The 19,231-nt window shown below is 36.9% G+C and overlaps 2 protein-coding genes across 2 annotated transcripts in view; one reads left to right on the forward strand and one right to left on the reverse strand.

The window, feature by feature from the left end:
* The window catches only part of LOC149932422 (MAM and LDL-receptor class A domain-containing protein 2-like), a 43,328-nt gene extending 43,059 nt beyond the window's left edge, over positions 1-269 (forward strand). The window contains exon 41 of the mRNA XM_090157117.1: positions 38-269. Within this exon, the coding sequence (XP_090013243.1) occupies positions 38-190 (153 nt within the window). The 3' untranslated portion in view covers positions 191-269. The remainder of the gene's footprint in view (positions 1-37) is intronic.
* A 9,786-nt stretch (positions 270-10,055) lies between these two features.
* On the reverse strand, positions 10,056-19,188 carry Prp8 (pre-mRNA processing factor 8). Its single transcript, XM_090157071.1, has 5 exons — positions 17,025-19,188; positions 16,708-16,945; positions 14,368-15,313; positions 10,712-14,291; positions 10,056-10,393 (listed from the first exon to the last, which is right to left on the reverse strand). Exons 1-5 carry the CDS (start codon positions 19,135-19,137, stop codon positions 10,134-10,136), a joined length of 7,137 nt encoding a protein of 2,378 aa, XP_090013197.1. The 5' UTR covers positions 19,138-19,188; the 3' UTR covers positions 10,056-10,133.
* Between the last annotated feature and the right edge of the window lie 43 nt (positions 19,189-19,231).

Here is a 19,231-nt window from a genome sequence, read left to right on the forward strand (position 1 = left end):
ATGATAAATTAATATTTCGTCTCGTTACCATTTTCAGTTAAATCCACCGGATGGGAAAACAAATGAACCGCAAGAACCTAGTTTTATGGCTGGATTTAGCCAAGTTCCTTTGAACACGACGGAACTGGCACACCGTCCTGCCAAATCCTACTTAGATGACGACTTAGATCTCTCTAGCACCGAGGCTTAAATATAGCGAATTAATTATTTATATCAACGAATGTTTTGTAAATAAAAAACATTTTATAATAAAAGCTTTTCGTACTAAATTCTGAAAAATTTCATTTGGTTCCGGTCAATTAAACACGACGGGCCAAAATATCGATAAAATCGAAATTTTTATGTCAAGAAAAACCGCAAAGAGTTGGGGAAATATTGAATTTCTCGAATACAACGTTTTGAGAAAAGTTTCCAATCTTTTAATTTTCGTAATCGAGGCTAAAAACCAACAGAGAGACGCCTCCAGCTCCAATGAAGCGCGTTTCGCGATAAGTTTAAAGATACATCGCTAAAATTAGAAAGTCACTGGTTGGTTCGCGTCTATGAGGAAAACTAGAAAGCCTAAAGTACATTTATCTTTAATTTTAAACGTAAAGATTCCGATACTGTCTTTTAAATAATAGCTTTGTTTAAAGAGGGGTGGTGAGATAGCTTTATAAGTCGCCTAACGTGGGTTTCTTAACGGGTTACTAAAATATACGTTCGTATTGAAAGAAACGCTACAAAAACGCGTTAAACCTAACAACAAAAAGGCACGTTTTTGCAGATCGGTTTTAAACGTAATGGCTCGCATCGTCGCTACCAGGGTCAACAGTCTCGTCGGCAAAAGATCCAGCCAAACGATAAAAGCGAATAAAAGACTAGAAAAAAGGCGTCGAAAAATAAATTAAAAAAAAAACACAAACTTGAGAAGATTTTTACACACAATCCTAGGGGATTTGTAAGTGTTAGTTTCACGTATGGTGTATAACGCCGCCGCCACGGGTGTTCGCACGATTTCTCGAGGTATGTTCGAGGTACCATGACACATGATACGTCAATAAATTGTAAATATCATGCCCTCGTCGGCATTGTTAACATTTGTTGAGAACGGGGGCCGGAAGTGGGGCATTTGCCCCTTTTTAGTGATTTTTGGCGATTTTCGACTTAAAATGTACATACTTTTTTTAAATTAAGAGTGACTTGGTTGAATATTATATTTTTAGTAGTACTGATCATTTTTTAACTATATTTTCGGTTGAATTAAGAAATGTTTATTTTAAGTGAGATATCTGGCCAAATCGCGGGACGCCACAACCCGCGTACGCACTATTTCCAAAACCAGGTAACTCGAAAAATTATTTTTCGATAAAATTCGTCTTTTTTTAAGTTAATGTACAAGATGATTGGAAATTTGTTCTAATTTAAATTTAATATTTGAAATATAGTTAATACATCGGGGGGATTGTGTGCACTTAAATGTCCGTGACACCTTGTTCTTTCTCTTATTTGAAATGAGAAAGTGAAGCCACGCGTAACGGGCTGGTGTATAGTTCGGATATTTGAAACGTTATTAGGCAGAGTAGTGGTGAAAATTATTTGGGCTAGAACGTCGAAACCGACACGGGGGAAGCCGCGAAAAACATAAAGAAAACGCGAGTGAATCCGAATGAGACGTATTATTATTAAAAGAGCTAGCTGTCTGTCGTATGTGGGGGCGAGATGGTCTTCCTTTGACCAAAAAGCGTGAAATTATATTCCCGAGAGAAATAGGGTCAGTGGAATTAAGAGCGCGTCAGTGATACCAATAACCTTATTTCTGCCAAACAAAGTTATGTCGATACATTCGTCTTCCAATAAACAGTTGCGTCAAATTCTGCGAATGTGATTATAGCAAAATAGCTCCGGTCTCTCTAAAAAACCCGCGTTGCTGAACTATGTCAGTTAAAGTATCAGGATTATTAGTTAAACAAGATCATGAAGTTTGAAATTCATACGCTGGTAAGTTTTTATTCACGTATATGAAATATAAGCGGTTCTTCTAAAATTATAATATTTCTCTTACGAAATAAGTATCCATATAGGCCATTAAATCTACTCACTATTCAATGCGAGGGGTCGGACATTTGCCTGTTTTGTGTACGGGATTTTGGATTTTTTAAAAATCCAGGATTTTTTATTGTGGATTTGTCATACAAAGTCTGTGGGAGCAAAATTCTTGGATTTTGGATTTGTTGATTTTTTTCCAAATTTTGTACGGGATTCGGCCAAATGTCCGACCCCTCGATTCAATGGGCACGAATTTTCTGCCAAATCGTTTTTACACCGCATCTCGGTATTGCTCCGTCCAACGATATAAAATGTAAAAATTAAACTCCTTAGGAATATTTACTTATAAACCATATTTTTCTCATGTAATCTAACTAATCTAAACTCACTAAGCTACTATATAGCGAGAGCCTGCGATGGCACATAAATCAAGCAAATATCATTAGCAGGAGAAGGAGATGGATATTTATCTAGTAAGATATATATTATAAACTTCTGATACAAGTTTCTAAATAATTTTAAAATATGGATACGTTACAGACAGCTTTCGCTTTTCTTTGCGTCGTTTCTATTGGCCATGGCGAAGCGGCGCTTCCCGGGCAGTTATCCGTAGCCACCAACGAAGCTCATTTAATATTAAAACAACATCCAGCCGTTTTCCCCAAAATTTACCAGGACAAAGTTTTCTTGCAAACATACGGAATATTACTGGAAAACCCACGGTACTTTCTCGAACAAAGGCCGGATACCACGTTTTATAACCATATGAAACACGATCAGTCCCAGGAGCTAATACCCCAAGGACAAAAGGGCAATATAGAAGAACGAAATAAAGAGATACGACGACAATTCGAAACGGGGCTCCCCCCTGAACGAGGAAACCTCTTTGAGGATCAATATTCTCAAAGGGAAAATTCATCAGAAGAAAACCCGAAGCTACATCGACCAGAAGAGTACGTCTACGTCGCCTTACTTCCGACGTCTAGCAAAGAGCGCGGTGATAAATCAAGAGAGAATGAGCGAAGCACGAAAAACGAAGTAATCAACCCCCAAACAAGCGAATCTTTCGCGAGTGATCCTTTTGGTAAAAATCTTCCATTGTCGGTCGCTAATGCGCCATATATTTACAACCAAGTCCCAGTGACGGAAGTTACTTTGGACGATCGACGTAGCAATGACAATGAGGAAAGGATGGAAGTACCCGGGATAAAGGAAGAGTCCAAAACCGAAGCCTATAAAGAAACCAGCGAGCGTAAAGAGGCGCCGAGTGAAGAAGAAGCGGTTGGCCAAGAAGAAAGCGACTCGACGCAAAAGGAGCGTGAAGGTTCGGATTTAATCAAATCCGCCGCGGAGGAGAAAGTGTCCGAAGAAACAAAGAGTCGACACGAGGAAGAGGAAGACGATACGTACATGCCGTTCGAGTACGTCATTCAATTGAGGGAACGCAAATCAAAACGGCCCCTCATTTCCACCGAGGTTTGTAGTGAATTTAAATGATGGAATCCCTAAACAATATATACAATGGCTTGTATCAGAAGTTTGTAAAATATCACTGACGAGAGAAGTATCCATCTAAGCCGTTTAAGAGAAACATATTCCTCCGGCGAAGGTACATGTTTCAAGCGAATAACATAAGCAGTATATGGAGATCAATACTTCTCTCGTAAGATATGTATAACATACTTCCAGTTACATTCCTATTTTAATTAATATACAGGTAACAGAAAGTGGTAAAGACAAGTATCGCAGTAAAGGTTACAAGCACACCAATTACCGGAAAATCGAAAGATTAGAGGAAACCCAGTATTTCGAAGAAGAATGGGACCGAGAAAGAAAACTGGAATACAAGGATGATGGAACCATTCAGGGCGATATTGCCCAGCACTACGCCAATCACCCGGGAGCTGGACATCCCGAAATTGCGGGTAAAGCCAAAAACGCCAATCAAGGACCCAGTTATCGAGATACCCACAAGTATCACGCTCCATTGCCTTCCAAAGACTTTAAAATAACCGATGACTTTCGCGATTGGGTTATGTCTATAGATAAGTCTTTCAAAAAACCAGAAACATCAGGGGCGGTTATTAAAACGCAAAAGGTTTAACAACTTTGGCAAAGGAAATTGGTAGTCTCGATTTAAACTGGATTCTCAGAACTTTTGACAACTGCCCCAGTAATTAAAGGATCACAGAATCATTTGAATTTTGAGGGTGGGATTACGGATTAACACTTTTTTCTAAGGGGCTGACTGAAATTCTTGTCGAATTTTTCAAACGTTTCTGTGGACCTTTAAAGGCTTTAATAATAAACAGGTTAAGCCCACGTAAGAAAACTAGTCGAGATAATGTGAAAGGGAAAACACCATGTGTAGAATAGGATTGTGGAATAAGAGTTGTTCAAAGAAAACCTTATTTCGGAACCTACGTAGTGGTAGTCGAAAATAATTTTTAAATACGTGGACCAAGGATCTAAGAGGAAATCGATACAATTTTAGTCCATTTCGCGCAAATTTCGTGACTGCTGTTGGATTCTAATCTACGTGCGTAGCGATAGTAAAGCTGGGTTTCCAAAGGCGTTTGAAAAGTCAAAAAACTGCGCTTGGGCAGTTCACCCAACTTCCTTTATGTTGATTTCATATTGCATCTCCGATAAAAGTTCGCCTTTATCATAATTCAAGCGCCTTACGAAACCTACTTTTAGTATCAAATCTTAAAGGCCCTATAAACTCTTTTGACATCTAACGACCTGATTATTTCGTGTGCTGTGTGAAACTTCTAGAATCTATAGGTAACGATGGCGAGAAATCTCCTTCGCGTGCTAATTTCTAGTTTCGTACTTGAGGCCAATATATCTATTGAAAAATAAAGGATACTATTTAAGGGACAGTATTTTATTAAAACACAAATTGGCCGGTTTTGATTAACAAAAATGTTCAATATACAATTTTAAAATGAACAATATAAATTCAAATTTTGGACACTAAACAATTAAATTAATTGCTAGGGCAGAATTTGATTTCAAAATTAGCACAAAAAGTTAAATCATAACAATTTTTTTAAAGTCATACTAATATTAAAACCACGACATTTCCACTAGCTTTCGTGAAAAAATAGGCAATTTTCTTAAAATAATGTAAATGGATAGGCCTAGTTTTAGTAACTTGACTCAAAAAATACATGTATAAGAATTACAATTACTCAAGCAGCGCTGAAAATGTGAAAAGACGTACGAGTGAGCCAATATGGGAATCATTGGGGGGCACATAAATATTAGAGGTAATATTCCTTTTAAGCACCAATAATTGTTTTCTGGTCTTACCAATATACTTATCAAAAAATACACGTACAAATAACACGATATTGATCAAAAACATTTTTTACTGGATCTAATTATAATTAATCAGGCCAATAATACGATACTTATCAAAAACATTTTTTATTGAACATAATTATAATTACTCGGCCAAATAATACGATGCTTATCAAAAACATTTTTACCGCCCCTAACAATAAACAACTATAAACAACCCGGCAAATAATACGATACTTATCGAAAACATTTTTTATTGGATATCAAAAAATATTTTTACTTTAATAAAAATTAAAAAGCTTTCAAAATGAAATTCGACGCTTACTTCGTCGAAGTAATGAAGAATTATTGAATATGAACTTAAAATTGACCATTGTCTTCGTTTCTGAAGGTATTTATAATGAAATATGCGATCAACGCCACCTACAAATTAAAAGGAATAAAGTGGACTTAGCTTGTCCTCAGTAACTGGAGTATAGTGTTTAATCTATGTATACGAAATTTAAAGTCCCTTTAAAGCTCTTTCTGATTTGGAACTGTACAGCAAAATCGCTTTCAACAAACGGGAAATAGTGAGTACCCGTCGATTCTTGGTTCATGATTGTGTACACGTTATCCTTACTAATTTTCTTGCGCGGACGTAACCTGTGTTTTCCCTTTTTGTGGTCAATATTATAAAAAAAATTGATTAAATCATTTTAAAAGGTTCAGACGTTATAAGCGTTGGAACTAAATTTTCTAGTAGCTAGAAAACCCATGATTCCCCTGACAAGTGAAAACGAATGCTATTTCGAGCAAGAACCAATTTATTATTTCATTTCAGATATAACAGCAGCAGCTTAATGTTCTTAGATAAACGCTTCCCTTTGCGCGACCAAAAGTTATTATTTATTTCACCCTTTTTTGGTTACCGTCGAAAACTAGAAGCTATTGGCGTTTGACAGCCAGTAGGGTAATGGCTTTTTTCCACTGTTTTATGTTTTCTCCGCGCGAACACAAAGCAATTACGACGCCCTTTCTCTAATTTGACAATGGCAGACTCTACCTCGGAAAGTCGGAAGAGCGTGGCGCCCATCTCCACCTAGACTCGTTTCGGTCGCGAATAGCAGAAAGGATTTAAATAGGGATTGAACCGAAATTTATATCATGCTTCTGGTGCCCTTTCCGGTTCCCACAGCGAGCCATCTTCGCTAAATCCCATGGGGTTAGCCAAGCGTAAGATATCTATTTATTATCTATGACTAAAAACTAATAAAGAAAATCGATATGTGCGGTCAATAAAATTGAAAACAAAGATTATAAACGTTCCCCTATATGCCTAAATTTTTTTGGAAGATTTTTACTTAATAGGCGCTTCAATAAATCAAAGATAATTTAAACTCGTACCCTAGATTCGAATACTGAGAGCTTTCCCATTGACGGTTTTGTTACGAAGCGTTTACCCTTTTCCGGCACGTGACCTCAGAAAAATCGGGCTCCATCGGTTGCGGTAAGGCGCAAGCCACGGAGCGAATTTTTTCTGAGTTCCAGCGGGAAGTGGGTAAACGCTATCGGCAACGCGCGAGAGAGTGGTTTCGAATCTAGGGTACGAGTTTAAATTATCTTTGAATAAATCATCCTCCAAGGAAATCGCCAAGAAGTAATATTTCCGAGAACCAGGACCTGCAACACACTGTTTATATAGTGCTTGTTAAAATAATGGAAATTTTTTCACATTTACGGCAGCAACTAGCGTTCCCTTTTAACCAGGTAGTTTTTTTTTGACATATTAAAGCATGCCAAAAACACGACGTTCTGTACTTCTGTTTACAGGTGAAAAGTTTCCATTACAGTGATGCCAGATCGTGGGATAAATCCCATTTTGTGGGATTTTTAGGGTGTTTTTTTTTTGGAAATGGGATAATGGGTTTTCTTAACCAAATCAAAGGGTTTTGTGGGATTTTTCACTTTTTGGGAGATTTTCGATCGCTAGTTCAAAATACCCACGAAAATTTGTCTAAAGAAATATTGATGCTGCCTTCCGAGAAAAAAGAAAGTACCCCCTTCCACCTGTTCGGTATGATAACGGTCCTAACTTTTACTTTTCATTCTCATAAGCCACTGTACCCACCACCCTTAGTCCCCCCTATATACAGAACGCAAGGCGTCGCGAGCCGCAAGGAAGAACGGGGGGGATCATGACGTGCGCCAAGTTCCAAGAAAGGCGAAAGGTCGCTGCTGCGGTTGCAGCTGGCCTTCGCATTTCTTGGAATTCGTCCAGTCTTATCTCCGAAACAACTTGGGAGTAGAGAAAAACGAAGCTGTTCATTGTCCGATTTGAAGAGGAGCAAGGGTCAAATGGGTGGGGGGGGGGGGGGAGCGCATTCAGAGGCTTAAACTATCATCACGTTACTGTGGAATGCATATTGCATTTTAAGATCTAGCTTTGAGGCCAATAATATCAATTGCACTAACTTTAAGCCAGAACCCCGTCATTTCGATCTCCACAATTCAAAAATGTATAATGAATAAAATGGTAGAGTTGCTACCTATGGATAAGCAAGGAGGATAAAGTAAACTAGTTCTTTAAACATGAGATTAATAATTTTTCCAAAAAATAAAAATAAATAAAATACAAAACAAAAAAAACCTAATTTAATTTGGGCCCAAAACATTGTACATGTTTTCCGAGGAGTTTTCGTGAGTGTATAGGGGTTTGTGGCTTTTGGGCGGTTTTTCACCGAAACTGTGGGATTTTTAACTTTCGAACATTGGCAACACTGTTCCATTATTTCATCAAGCACTATATAAACAATACCTTACGGGTCCTGGCTCTCGGAAACATTACTTCTTGGCGATTTCCTTAGAGGATGATTTATTGAAGCGCCTATGTTTGTTCAACAGTTCAACTCAATCTGTGAAAGGATTTGAAGTCCATAAAGCCCCATTTTCATGGCCGCTATCAGAGATATAAAACTCAATATTTTAGGGGTGTGCAAAATATTTGGTACAACCAAATTATTTGGACCAAATACCAAATCAAATAACCGGTTTGCCAAATCAAATAGTGCTTAAAACTATTTGTCAAATATTTTATTTCTTGACCAAATAATTTGATATTTGAAAATAGCTATAGCTAAAAAGTTTGGTATTTGGTCAAATAGTTCCAAAATCAAATAATTTGGTGTCTTCAAATAGAATTTGTTGATTTCAAATATTAGATAAATTAGTCAAATAATCAATTAACCGCTAGAAGTTGTCTGGGTTTTCCCGCCAAAAATTTTAAAGCTCGTGCGCTTTGGCCATTGGCTGAACAATGGAAATATGAAAGCGAAACTAAAACACAAAGCATTATAAGCTGGACCAGTGTAAAAGAAACCTCGTTCTTTACTACTAGTTAGTCTATTGTTTTATTTAGATTTATTATTTAAATTTATTTATGTTAAACCGGCTTATTTAAATAGTTTGAGACTTAAGTTAATTAGAAAAGTTCAAGATTAGGACTTGAACAACTTACACTAATGGTAAGAAACAATTTAAAATTCCATTTCTATTAGACTTAATTGTCACTTAATACTTATAAATCTAGATAAAGGCACGGTTAACATATTTGATTGGAGGAAATTAAACCTATAAAAGTAGTTATTGGATATTACAATGGAATCACTTTATAATTAACAAACTATAAATAGGTTGTATAAAAAAAATATATAAAAAAAGGGATGATATTATTTTTCATTGTCAGCGATGTAATTGTAAATATTGTAAGTGCTAGTATTGTTAACATTTGGGCCGAAAGCTACCTTTTTTATGACTTGGTAATAAAGTATCTGTCTTTTTAATTTCTATTACTTAAATTTTAAAACCATGGATTGTAATTTTAATATCTATAATTATAAATAGTTAAACTGAATAGTTTGATGATTAATTGATTAATGATAATTAAGATAGTTTCATTGAGTAATTGACTTATTGTTAAATATAAATGAAATGGAGGTTAAGTTATTTTACTTATTTAAATTGAAACGGGTTGTAGACAACTATTTGACACTATTTGAAAACCAAATTATTTGATATTTGATCTAGTATTTGATGTTTGAATACTATTTGGTATTTGATAAAATATTTTTAACCAAATACTATTTGACCAAATTATTTGACTTTTCAAATATTTGATTTGGTATTTGATGATCTTAAAAAAAAATATTTGATATTTGATTTGGTCCCAAAAAAAAGGTATTTGCACACCCTAATGTACTTCAGCAACTTCCCAGTAGGGAAATATTACTTAAAAATTTCAAATTCTACGGGTTTACCCAGCAGAAGCTGAAAATATCTGTTTGAAACAGATCGTAACGGATTAGGAAAATTTTGGCAGCCGAAGCGGATTTTAAAACCCAGTAGGCTCGTTTGAAAAATTCGAGCCGAATTTCATGTCATGTGGCTCAGGCATTCCTCCTAGCTTCCTTAAACAAGTTATGTAACCCCACAATCAAAATTTAAACGAGTCTGTGGCCCTTTTAAGTAGCACTATTATATATCCTACTAGCGGGTATGGAAATCGAGCTAGAGCAAAAAGCAGCTCACCTCAAGCCAAGCAGAAAAGCTACCTTGTAACCAAATGTTCTAAAACAAGGGCACTATCATGTATATATTATTATTAGCTAGCTTTAAGCTTTTAAATACAAGTTGAAAAAAATAATCTGTATAAAATGTAATTAAATCTGAAATATTCAAAATACTTTGTGTATTCCATTTTTATTTAGATACAGATAATTACACAAAAATAATCACATGATTAAAAGTTAAAAGAATATTTATGCATAAAAATCCTCTTTATCTGCACCTGTATTATCTCCATCCTCCAAATTACTGAATTTGAGGAAATGAGATGGTCTGTGAACTTCATGATAGAATTCTTTTGGGTTCGCCAGTTGAAGTTCGTATTTCATGGTGGGGTCATGTCTGACTCCCATGAAGTTATAATTCCAAGAAGACTGTCCAGGAACCATGAAAAATCCCAAAAATCTATCAGACAATAACATTTGGACTCGTTCATAGTGGGAGGGTAGATATCCTATAAACATAATAAATAATTAGCAAAAAATTACAGTAGATAATTTAGATAGTAACATTAATAACATAATAAGTATGATAATTAGCAAAAATTATCACCGAACTGATTTTCAGAGTTTTTGCACAATCTAGGTGTAGTTCTCAGCACAAAGCCCCATTGTGTCTAAATATGCCTAAGGCGAAATATACTACTGTTAAAGGCGAGGGAAGTAGCTTGTCGAGAATGTCAGTGTCAAAAAACGTTCAGTCAGGAAATTTGCATTAAAACCATAGGAAGCGTCATACTTATTATGTTACTTATGATAATAATAATAATTACCCTTTGGATTGTTTCCTCTGTCAGTATTTTGTCGACCCCATTCATATCCACTAGGAGTTAGTTTATAGGCTGTTAATGAACAAGATCCAGGGGTGAAACTGCATGTAATTATGATTGTTTTTTCACCATCCCAGGAAGGATTGTCTGCCATGATTTTAGCGTGAGTTGTAATATCTTGAGGGGACAGTTGAGGTAATTCGTTAGGTTGGGTATGAATCCAGCCCAAAGGTTCCATTTCTTTCAAATATTCGTGTTGTGGCAAATTGTTGGGAAGATGAACTGTCTGATGAGTACCCCATTGAGGAGGCATAACAATACATTTGATTTCCTTAACTTGAGGGTTGTCTGAAGGGCTGACACCATATAAATGACCAGCAATCTGGGTTCTTAAATCTGATATGATGATAAATTTTTTTAGAATATTTTTGGGTAAAATATAAGTGTATCCTGTTTCTTTTATATCATCTGAAGAAACATAAATGTGATTGGTACGCAGGTGCAGATTAGTGGCTGAAATAGCTCTTACTCTCCATTCGGTTTTAGATGAAAATGTTTGTGTTTCATAGTTACTAGTGGTGGATGTAATGATTTCGTCACCATGTTTATTTACAGTTCTGGTTGTAGTTGCTGTTAGTTGCGATTGTTCTTTTGTTTGCTTTTCAATTTCAGCAATCTGTTGCCTCTGAGCTGAAGGAGCAGATATTTCCATACCCAGAATGATATCTCTAATTTCTGATTGTGTCAACGAAGCAACATTGACATTGTTCTTCTTGCCGTAGTCAGCTAAAATAAGGTCCTTCAGCTGAACTTCAACTTTGATCCATTCTTCATCGGATAAGCTGGGCCAGATATGATGTGGTTCAGTTATAGTGGTTTTATCTGGCTTCAAAATTACCTTGGTTCTCTCGTTATTAACATGAAGAGCCCGAAGGATTAAAATGAGACGAGAGAATGCAGTGTAAGATGATATTGTTTTAAGCCAATCATCGTATAAATTGAAGAGAACCATCTGAGGTTCGGTTGCTTTCAAGATGAGATCTCCAAATTTCTCCACTTTCAAACAAGCTTGGAAAGGTAGCTGCAATTCACTGCCTTTGATAACGATATTAGGGAAATCCAAAAGATGGACTTCAAGTGGATCCAACATGCCTTTTCTGGTAACAATAATTTGCTTGGGCTGCTCTTCTACAGGAAGTGATCGAATCAAAGCTGCTACTTCTTCAGCAGTCTTCCATTTAGCCAATTGACCCAAACGTTTTTGACCTGCCCATACTGATGTATGAATAATTTTCAAGAAAAGTTGCCCAGTTCTTGGATTAAATATGAAAATGGCACCGTTAATTGGTTTGGTAGTCAAATTCCCTTCAAAGGTCTTGTGAATTGTTACTCTGTATACATTGGTGTCATCTACAAACCAAATAATTTGATTTGAGAAGAGTTCTCCATAGTTTTGAGAAGATAGATAAGGCTCAGTTGGTTCTGATGAATATAGCTGAAGGCCTTTCCTTATGCGTTCTCGTAACACATAAAGTGCAGGGTTGGCTTTCATGATCTTGGCCATTGCTTGCTGAATTAATGGTTTACAGCCTGGAAACCAGTTTCCATAAGCACTGTGAAGGTTATAAGCCAGATCTATGGCAATCAGGACACCAGTAGGTGATGGATAAATACTCATATTATCAGTAGTATAATCCAAAAATTTAGCTCTGGCATATCTCTCAATGTCATGGGAATCGTAATCCCCCCAACGTAGCTGGACATCTATCCAATATTTTTGTGTTGTGGTCCCATCCATGGTATCTTTCGAGTCAGCCAACAATGAAGGTCTTGATACATTCCACTTGTAGGCAGCAAAAAGCAAAATATCTGCACATGAACTGTTCATTTTATAAGATTTCCTTGGATGAATGGTTTCTTTCTGCACAGTTTCAATTTCTAGGGCATCAAGCTCCTGGTCAAAAACTTGACATAAGTCCATCACAATGCTTTCATGAATTTTCTGCCACAAGTGGGCTCTGAAAATCTGAATCAAAGATATTTTCAGAGTGGGTATTTTGCCATGCATAAATATTCCAGTCAGATCTAACTGTACTTGGAAACCAACATACACATTGGCTCTGTTAATTGTGGGAGACCACCAAAGGGTAAATCTACGGTTTGGAATTTGATTCAAACCAGATCTCTGGGCATTTGTTAGTTTTTTGTACTTCATCGATTCTTCAAAACCACTTGCTTTTTCCCAAAACAAACCTTCCCAAGTAGGAAAGTATGTTCCTTTGAACAGAGTGTGTTCCAAAATTCCTTCAACTCCACCGAGAGCTTGAATCATATCTGTACGGTAATTGTTCAAGTTCCAAAGCTTTCCGTCATGACGTTGATGAGTCCACCAAAAGGGATTCTGTTTCAAGACCTGGTACTGTTTAAAGTCTGTTCTTACTCGCCACCCTTTATCATAAGCTAAGGTATGACGATCTTTCTGGAAGAGAGTATTTATTCTTGGAATGCCTCTATCCCAGCTGTCCTCCAAATCTTCCAGCGTCAATCTTCTGTTCTGTGCTAGAGCCTCTTGTCTCTTAAGAGCGTATTCAGCCCACACCCTTTGAGAGTCTATAAATTCACTTTCCCATGGCTGTATGTAACGATAAAGATTTGGAATCACTTGGTCTTCATCGTGGCTCATTCCCGATCTGAAATGAGTGATTCCAACATCAGTTTGCTTGGACCATCTTAAATCTGATTGAGGAATTAATACGTGTCCCATTGACAACATTCCCAAGCCACCCAATTCTTTCGGTGTGTAAAACACTACAGGAGGAAATCTGCTGGGCATTTTGGAATTCAAGCCAATTTTTATCCTAGTTTGTATTTTGTTTTCACACTTGACTAGAAGATCTAGAAGCTCTTGGGTGTTAACTACAGCTTCTCTAAAATAGGTCATAAGACCAATTAGAGCTGTATTCCATTTATTGACAATTTTAGTGAAGGTCGTTGAACCTGAGGCCATCAAAATTTGCCTGACTCTATTGTGGAAACGTTGCATAGACTCATCATCAACTCTTAAGAAACATTGAGCTGTACGTTCCTTTGTCACTTCATTTTGAAGATTCCACACTCCATCTTTATGGGTAAATTCTTCATGAGTCATCCTGCATTTAGGCTGAATCCTGCATTCAAAACCACTCATATTGAAGAGTAAGTTTGGATTATCTTTGCTGTACACAGAAACAAAGCTATTTTCCCATTGAACTGTGGTAACTGAACGTGGTAATCGATTCTTTATATCCCAGAAAACGGCTCTACCCAAGTTTACATCATGCTTCATCAATCTCATTCTAGCATCTCTTGGCCAACATTTCTTGTTATTGTAGCCCACTATGTTCTCGTTGTTTGGATCAGGATGTTCAGTCAGATAACGTTGGATCAAGTCTCTAGCTTCTTCCGCTGAGAATCTGAAGAAAATGTGAATTCTGTCTATGTATCTTGAGTACAGACGAATTGGGTGAGCAATTTCAGTTGCAACATCTTGGAACGTCAGAAAGTCATTGGGCATTTGTGGAGGCCCAGCCATTTCACTAGCTCTCTGAAATTGCCAAAGGAAAAAATTTAAAATTAACTCCGAAAGGGCTACAATAGATTTAGAAAAAGGAATAACTTACTTGTAAGCCTAAAACCAGCAAATCCAAAACCAGTCCATAATACTGTACAATGAAAGAGGCAAACTGAAGACCTCTAATGATACCATAGGAATTAGTGTGGTTCATATCCTTGTAGTTGATAATCACATTGTTCTTGGCTGTCATGTAATCAGCTATGTTATGATCTACAATCAAACGAAGCAATCTGTTCAACAATGTCAAATCAATTTTCTCATACATCTTTTCATATCTCGATTCAAGCATGACATTGCATTCTCCTTCAGTGGTGTCCCAGACATCTTGCAAGTTGTTGATTCCTTGGCACCACTTGTAGACCAAAAGTGGAGGAGGCTCAGAATCAGCTGGTTTGATCCATGGTGGAAAAAGCCTTCGTTTGTCAGCTTCGTACCAAAGATATTGGTCTAAGTATGCATCAGTGATCTTCTCCAAGGGTTCTACATCGTAAACCGGCACCAGATGACTGTACAGGTCCATGAACTCAATGCTAACTTCTTTAAATGCCCTTTGGGTCAACAAGTGACGTTTAATCCTTGAAAGTGCTTCGTGGGGGTTGTCATATGCTTGTTCTATTAATCCTAACTCTTCTCTTTGAGACTGATTCAGTCTGCTTTTTACACTGTAAGCTTCTTTCAATCTTTCAAGGGCTAAAATAAGTAACTTCGTATCATGCTTGTAGGACAGAGGAGGGAACGGAATAGGTGAAAACCTTCTGCTTTCAAGCCAATGGACTGTGGTAGTGTATATAGCAACAGCTTCTTCAGCACTGATGTATGGGCCATCCTTCAAATAATTGTGCTGTCTTTCTTGCTCAGCCTTCAAGTAGAGACGGGTTAATCTACCAAGATTCTTTTTACAAACTGTTTTATCAACAGTTGCACCTCTCCTTATTCTTTCTCTGTTATAATGGGCAGTATTTGTCCACCAATCTGCTTTCATTTTGACATACCTATGAAATAATAATAATAATAAAAGCTTTTTATTCCGAGATATCCTTTTCAGTGTGGTACACTGATTTACAAAAGGGTCTCTACCTATTTAAATTAATAAATTAGTAAATAGTGTACAATATTATAAACAGTTCGTGGTATTTACATTCAATTTTATAGGCTGACAGCCCAATAGTAAAATACGGCTTTATAAAAGACGACTAATGTTTGGAAATTTCTTATAATGTCCGGTAGACCATGCCATAATTTTATCCCATTTTCCCTAATACTCTTTTTACACAAAGTTAGTTTAGAGTTCTCTGCTGGTCTATAAAAATTACAATTTATACTCCGAGTATTATGATTTTAAAATATAATAAATAATAAATTATAATTAAAAAATTATATATAAAAAGCATCTAATCAGAAGTATGCAATACAAGTAATATACATATCTAAACTATAAAAATTAAATGTGCACCTTCGCCAGCTTGAGGCATTTTCAATAAACGTAAATTACTCTGCCTCCCCCCCCCCAAACTGCTGAAGATGTATATGAAGCTGTATCCGCGCGGTAAGTCCTATTTTGCGGAAAGAATAGTTTGCATACTTTTGCGAAACTAGTGCGAACTGGCCATTTTCAAGACCCATTTTGCAGAAAGAATATTTTTCATACTTTTGCACAACTAGTGCGAACTGGCAATTTTCAAGACCTATTTTCGGAAAGCATATTTTGCATAACTAGTGCGAACTGGCAATTTTCAAGAATATTGCCTACTCCTATATATTTGTTTTGATTGTGCTGTAATATAGTATTTTTCGCCAGGAATCTATTGCCGTTAAAATTATTTTTCAGAAATGAATACTTAAGGAGATATAGTTAATTACAAATTATCCAAAGACTATACATTGGTGCCTGATGGCGCAGCGCACTAGCTTTGCTCTAGCGCTGGGGGCGCGCGACGCCTCCCCAGCCCCATACTAAAAAAAGTCATGGGCCATCTATAACGAGACCTAGAGGACAGTACCAAGCCTTACGCCTCAAGTATATAATTGTGAAAAATACTATATTATAGCACAATCAAAACAAATATATAGGAGGAAGCGCTATTCTTGAAAATTGCCAGTTCGCACTAGTTTTGCAAAAGTATGCAAAATATTCTTTCCGCAAAATAGGACTTCCCTATCCGCGCCAGTTCTAGTTGGCATATTATTTTTTTTTCCAAAATCTATTTTGGAAAATCAATCTGCGCAGATACGTTTCAAGAAAATAACAATGGTAGTAAAGAAAGATTTCTCTGCTCCCCAGATATATTATATTACTGAAAGGAGAGAAGGGTAATAATAAGCCAAATCACGCATTATATACTTCTGATCTAAATCACTCATGGGCGAAGAATTATAAAACAATTACCTCAAAATCATATTTTCAATTGGGATTGGTAATCCAGGTACTTTCCAAGGAATGTTAGCTTTCCAGCACCTCCAAGCTTCACTGAGATGCTGCAAAATGGTTCTGGCCTTATTTTGTTTGATACCTTCAGGCATCATGTCAATGATATCATGCATGACTGAGGCTCTCAGCTCCAAGTCAAAGTGGCTTTCTACCCTTTGTTTGGTGACTGTTTTTGCAACTCCTTTTGAATGTCGTCCTATAAAGTAAACAATATTTAACATAAAAGGTTTTGCAAAAAAAAATGAGTATCTTATATATATGCCAAATATTAGTACCTTCAAACTGCCTAGAGAGTAGATTTCCTAACCATCTTTCGAGAAGGGGAGTGATTCCTCTCATGAAAAACAACCAAACTCTCCATCCTGGTGCCCAAAATCCACATCCCGGTCCCTTCCCAACTGGTCCAGTATTGAAACGGTAGTAAATCAAGTGTTTCAAGTCTTTGCACATTCTAATTTGTCTCATTAGTTTGTATTTATACCGATACATTCCTGTCAGTTGTCCGACATGGGCAAAAATATACTGCAGACCATCTGACAGTTGAAAAGCATCAACATTGTTCAGTCGGTATTGGACATGGCTGTCTACGACTAATTTTGTCAATCTCAAGATTTCTCTGCATAAGTGGAAAGCATTTCCAAAACGAGACTTCTTTCTTTCTTTGGTGGTCAAAGTTTTCACAGGTTTCAAGTTAAAGTTGTAATCAAGATGGAGATAGTTCAAATTCTTTCTGTGAATAAGAAGGTTTAGCATATTGTAGCCTTGACGACACACCTGAAGGCCTGTTTCAACCCAATCAAGCGTTGTGGTTTGAAAAAACTTTGTAGCTTTAAAAGATCGGAATAGGTATCTCTTCTTTTGAGGTTTAGGCGGTCTGTGCTTCAGGGCATTTAAGACGTAGTACTTGAGAAGCTTTTGATAAGAGACTCGAACTTTCACTGGCATTCCAGGAGGACAGTGCTCACGATACCAAGACTTGACCAAAGGTACATCCATAGCTCTTCTGGTTCTACCAGACCTCAAGTTGAATGGCCTGGCAGCCCATAGTAATGCAATTCCATTTGCAGTATTATCAGTATACAGTGGACAATCTTGTAAAAATGGTTGGACATAGTCAGGAAGCTCAAATTCTTCATCATCTTCAGGAAGTGGTTCAACACTCTTTATCGCGTGACGATGAGAGATTGGATTGATTAAAGGATCAAAGTAAAAGGCGGGTAAATCAGGATCTTCTGTCTTGATGAAAACCACATTAGGTGTGTGATACCAAGAAAGGTGTACGTAATGTGGCATGTTGTTATATAAATATGGAAAAGCAATTCTGTATTCAGTTCGAACAGGTTGTCTTATAATAATCTTGTTGATGTCATTGAACTCATTCCAATCTTCATCAGCTGGATTGGAATCCTTGATTAAAGGCTCAAATTTTGGACCACCAGGTATAGCCATGTTTAATGCCTTAGCAGTGAAAAAAGATTTCAAATCAAAGAGATAATAGTAGTTTTCATCGACTAAATCAGTCAATAATTGATTGGCAAGACGATAAAGGGTTGCCAGTTGTGGTAGTGTCAAATTCCAGTGATGGTAAGTGCTGCCATTGACTCTCTTGGTGTCACATAGCGGCTTATGGTCATAAAGCCATTTGGCTACTGCCTGATCTTCCTCAGAGTCTAGCTCCATCTGAATAGCTTCTAGAGGCTCTACATCCAAAACATTGTCGGCGTAATCAAGAGGAGGTTCTTCATCATCAAAAGGTGGAAATCTCATTCTTTTGAAATGTCTTCTGTCCCTCTTCTCTCTCCTCATCATAATCCACATTGCACCCCACTGAGCAATATAGACTGGTTCAATCACCCAGGGTATCTCATTTACGAAAGTGATTGCTCCAGTTATGTGATACAGAACTTTAATATCCCGAATCTGTTCCCAAGGCATGGGCATGTTTTCCATCAGCTTTAAAACTGCATGCGGCATGTATTTTAAAGCTCCCAGGTACACTCTTTTGTCATGACGATATTTTCTGCTGCTCATATCACCATGATCACGTATAATTTTACGAATATGCTCTGGTGGCATATCTTCTTTCTGAGCATCTACAAAACCAAACTTCCTTTTTTCAGCGTATCTTTTTGATTGAAGCTGTTGCCATTTCCTAGCCTTCTCTTGAAGTTTCTCTTCAGACATTAAATCTTGCTTCATTTGCATGCTCTGCTGGACTTGAGCTTGTTGCTGAGCTTGAATTTGAAGCTGCATCTGTTGTTGAAGTTGTTGTTGCTGAAACTGGGCTTGTGCTTGAGCTTGGGCAAGGTGGGCAGCTGCCACCGCCTGCTGTTGGGCTATCATTCCCATCATGTAAGGCTGACCTAATACATAGGGTGGTAATGCCATGATGACTAATGTTTAAGCCTTGGTTGCAGTATACTATAAAAACAATGTTAAATTATTTAACTATCGATTATTTTGTACAAAGGTCGAATTAAAA

This window comes from Leiobunum rupestre, chromosome 8 (assembly GCF_980474605.1).
Source record: "Leiobunum rupestre chromosome 8, qqLeiRupe1.1.hap1, whole genome shotgun sequence".
In the NCBI taxonomy this organism is placed as follows: domain Eukaryota; kingdom Metazoa; phylum Arthropoda; class Arachnida; order Opiliones; family Sclerosomatidae; genus Leiobunum; species Leiobunum rupestre.

Coding starts and splice junctions, on each gene's coding strand:
- Prp8 (XM_090157071.1), bottom strand. CDS start 19,137: ATGGCATTACCACCCTATGTATTAGGTCAGCCTTACATGATGGGAATG. Junction 16,946..17,024: donor ACTCTCTAGGCAGTTTGAAG/GTACTAATATTT, acceptor TTTACTTTATAG/GACGACATTCAAAAGGAGTT. Junction 14,292..14,367: donor TGCTGGTTTTAGGCTTACAA/GTAAGTTATTCC, acceptor TGGCAATTTCAG/AGAGCTAGTGAAATGGCTGG.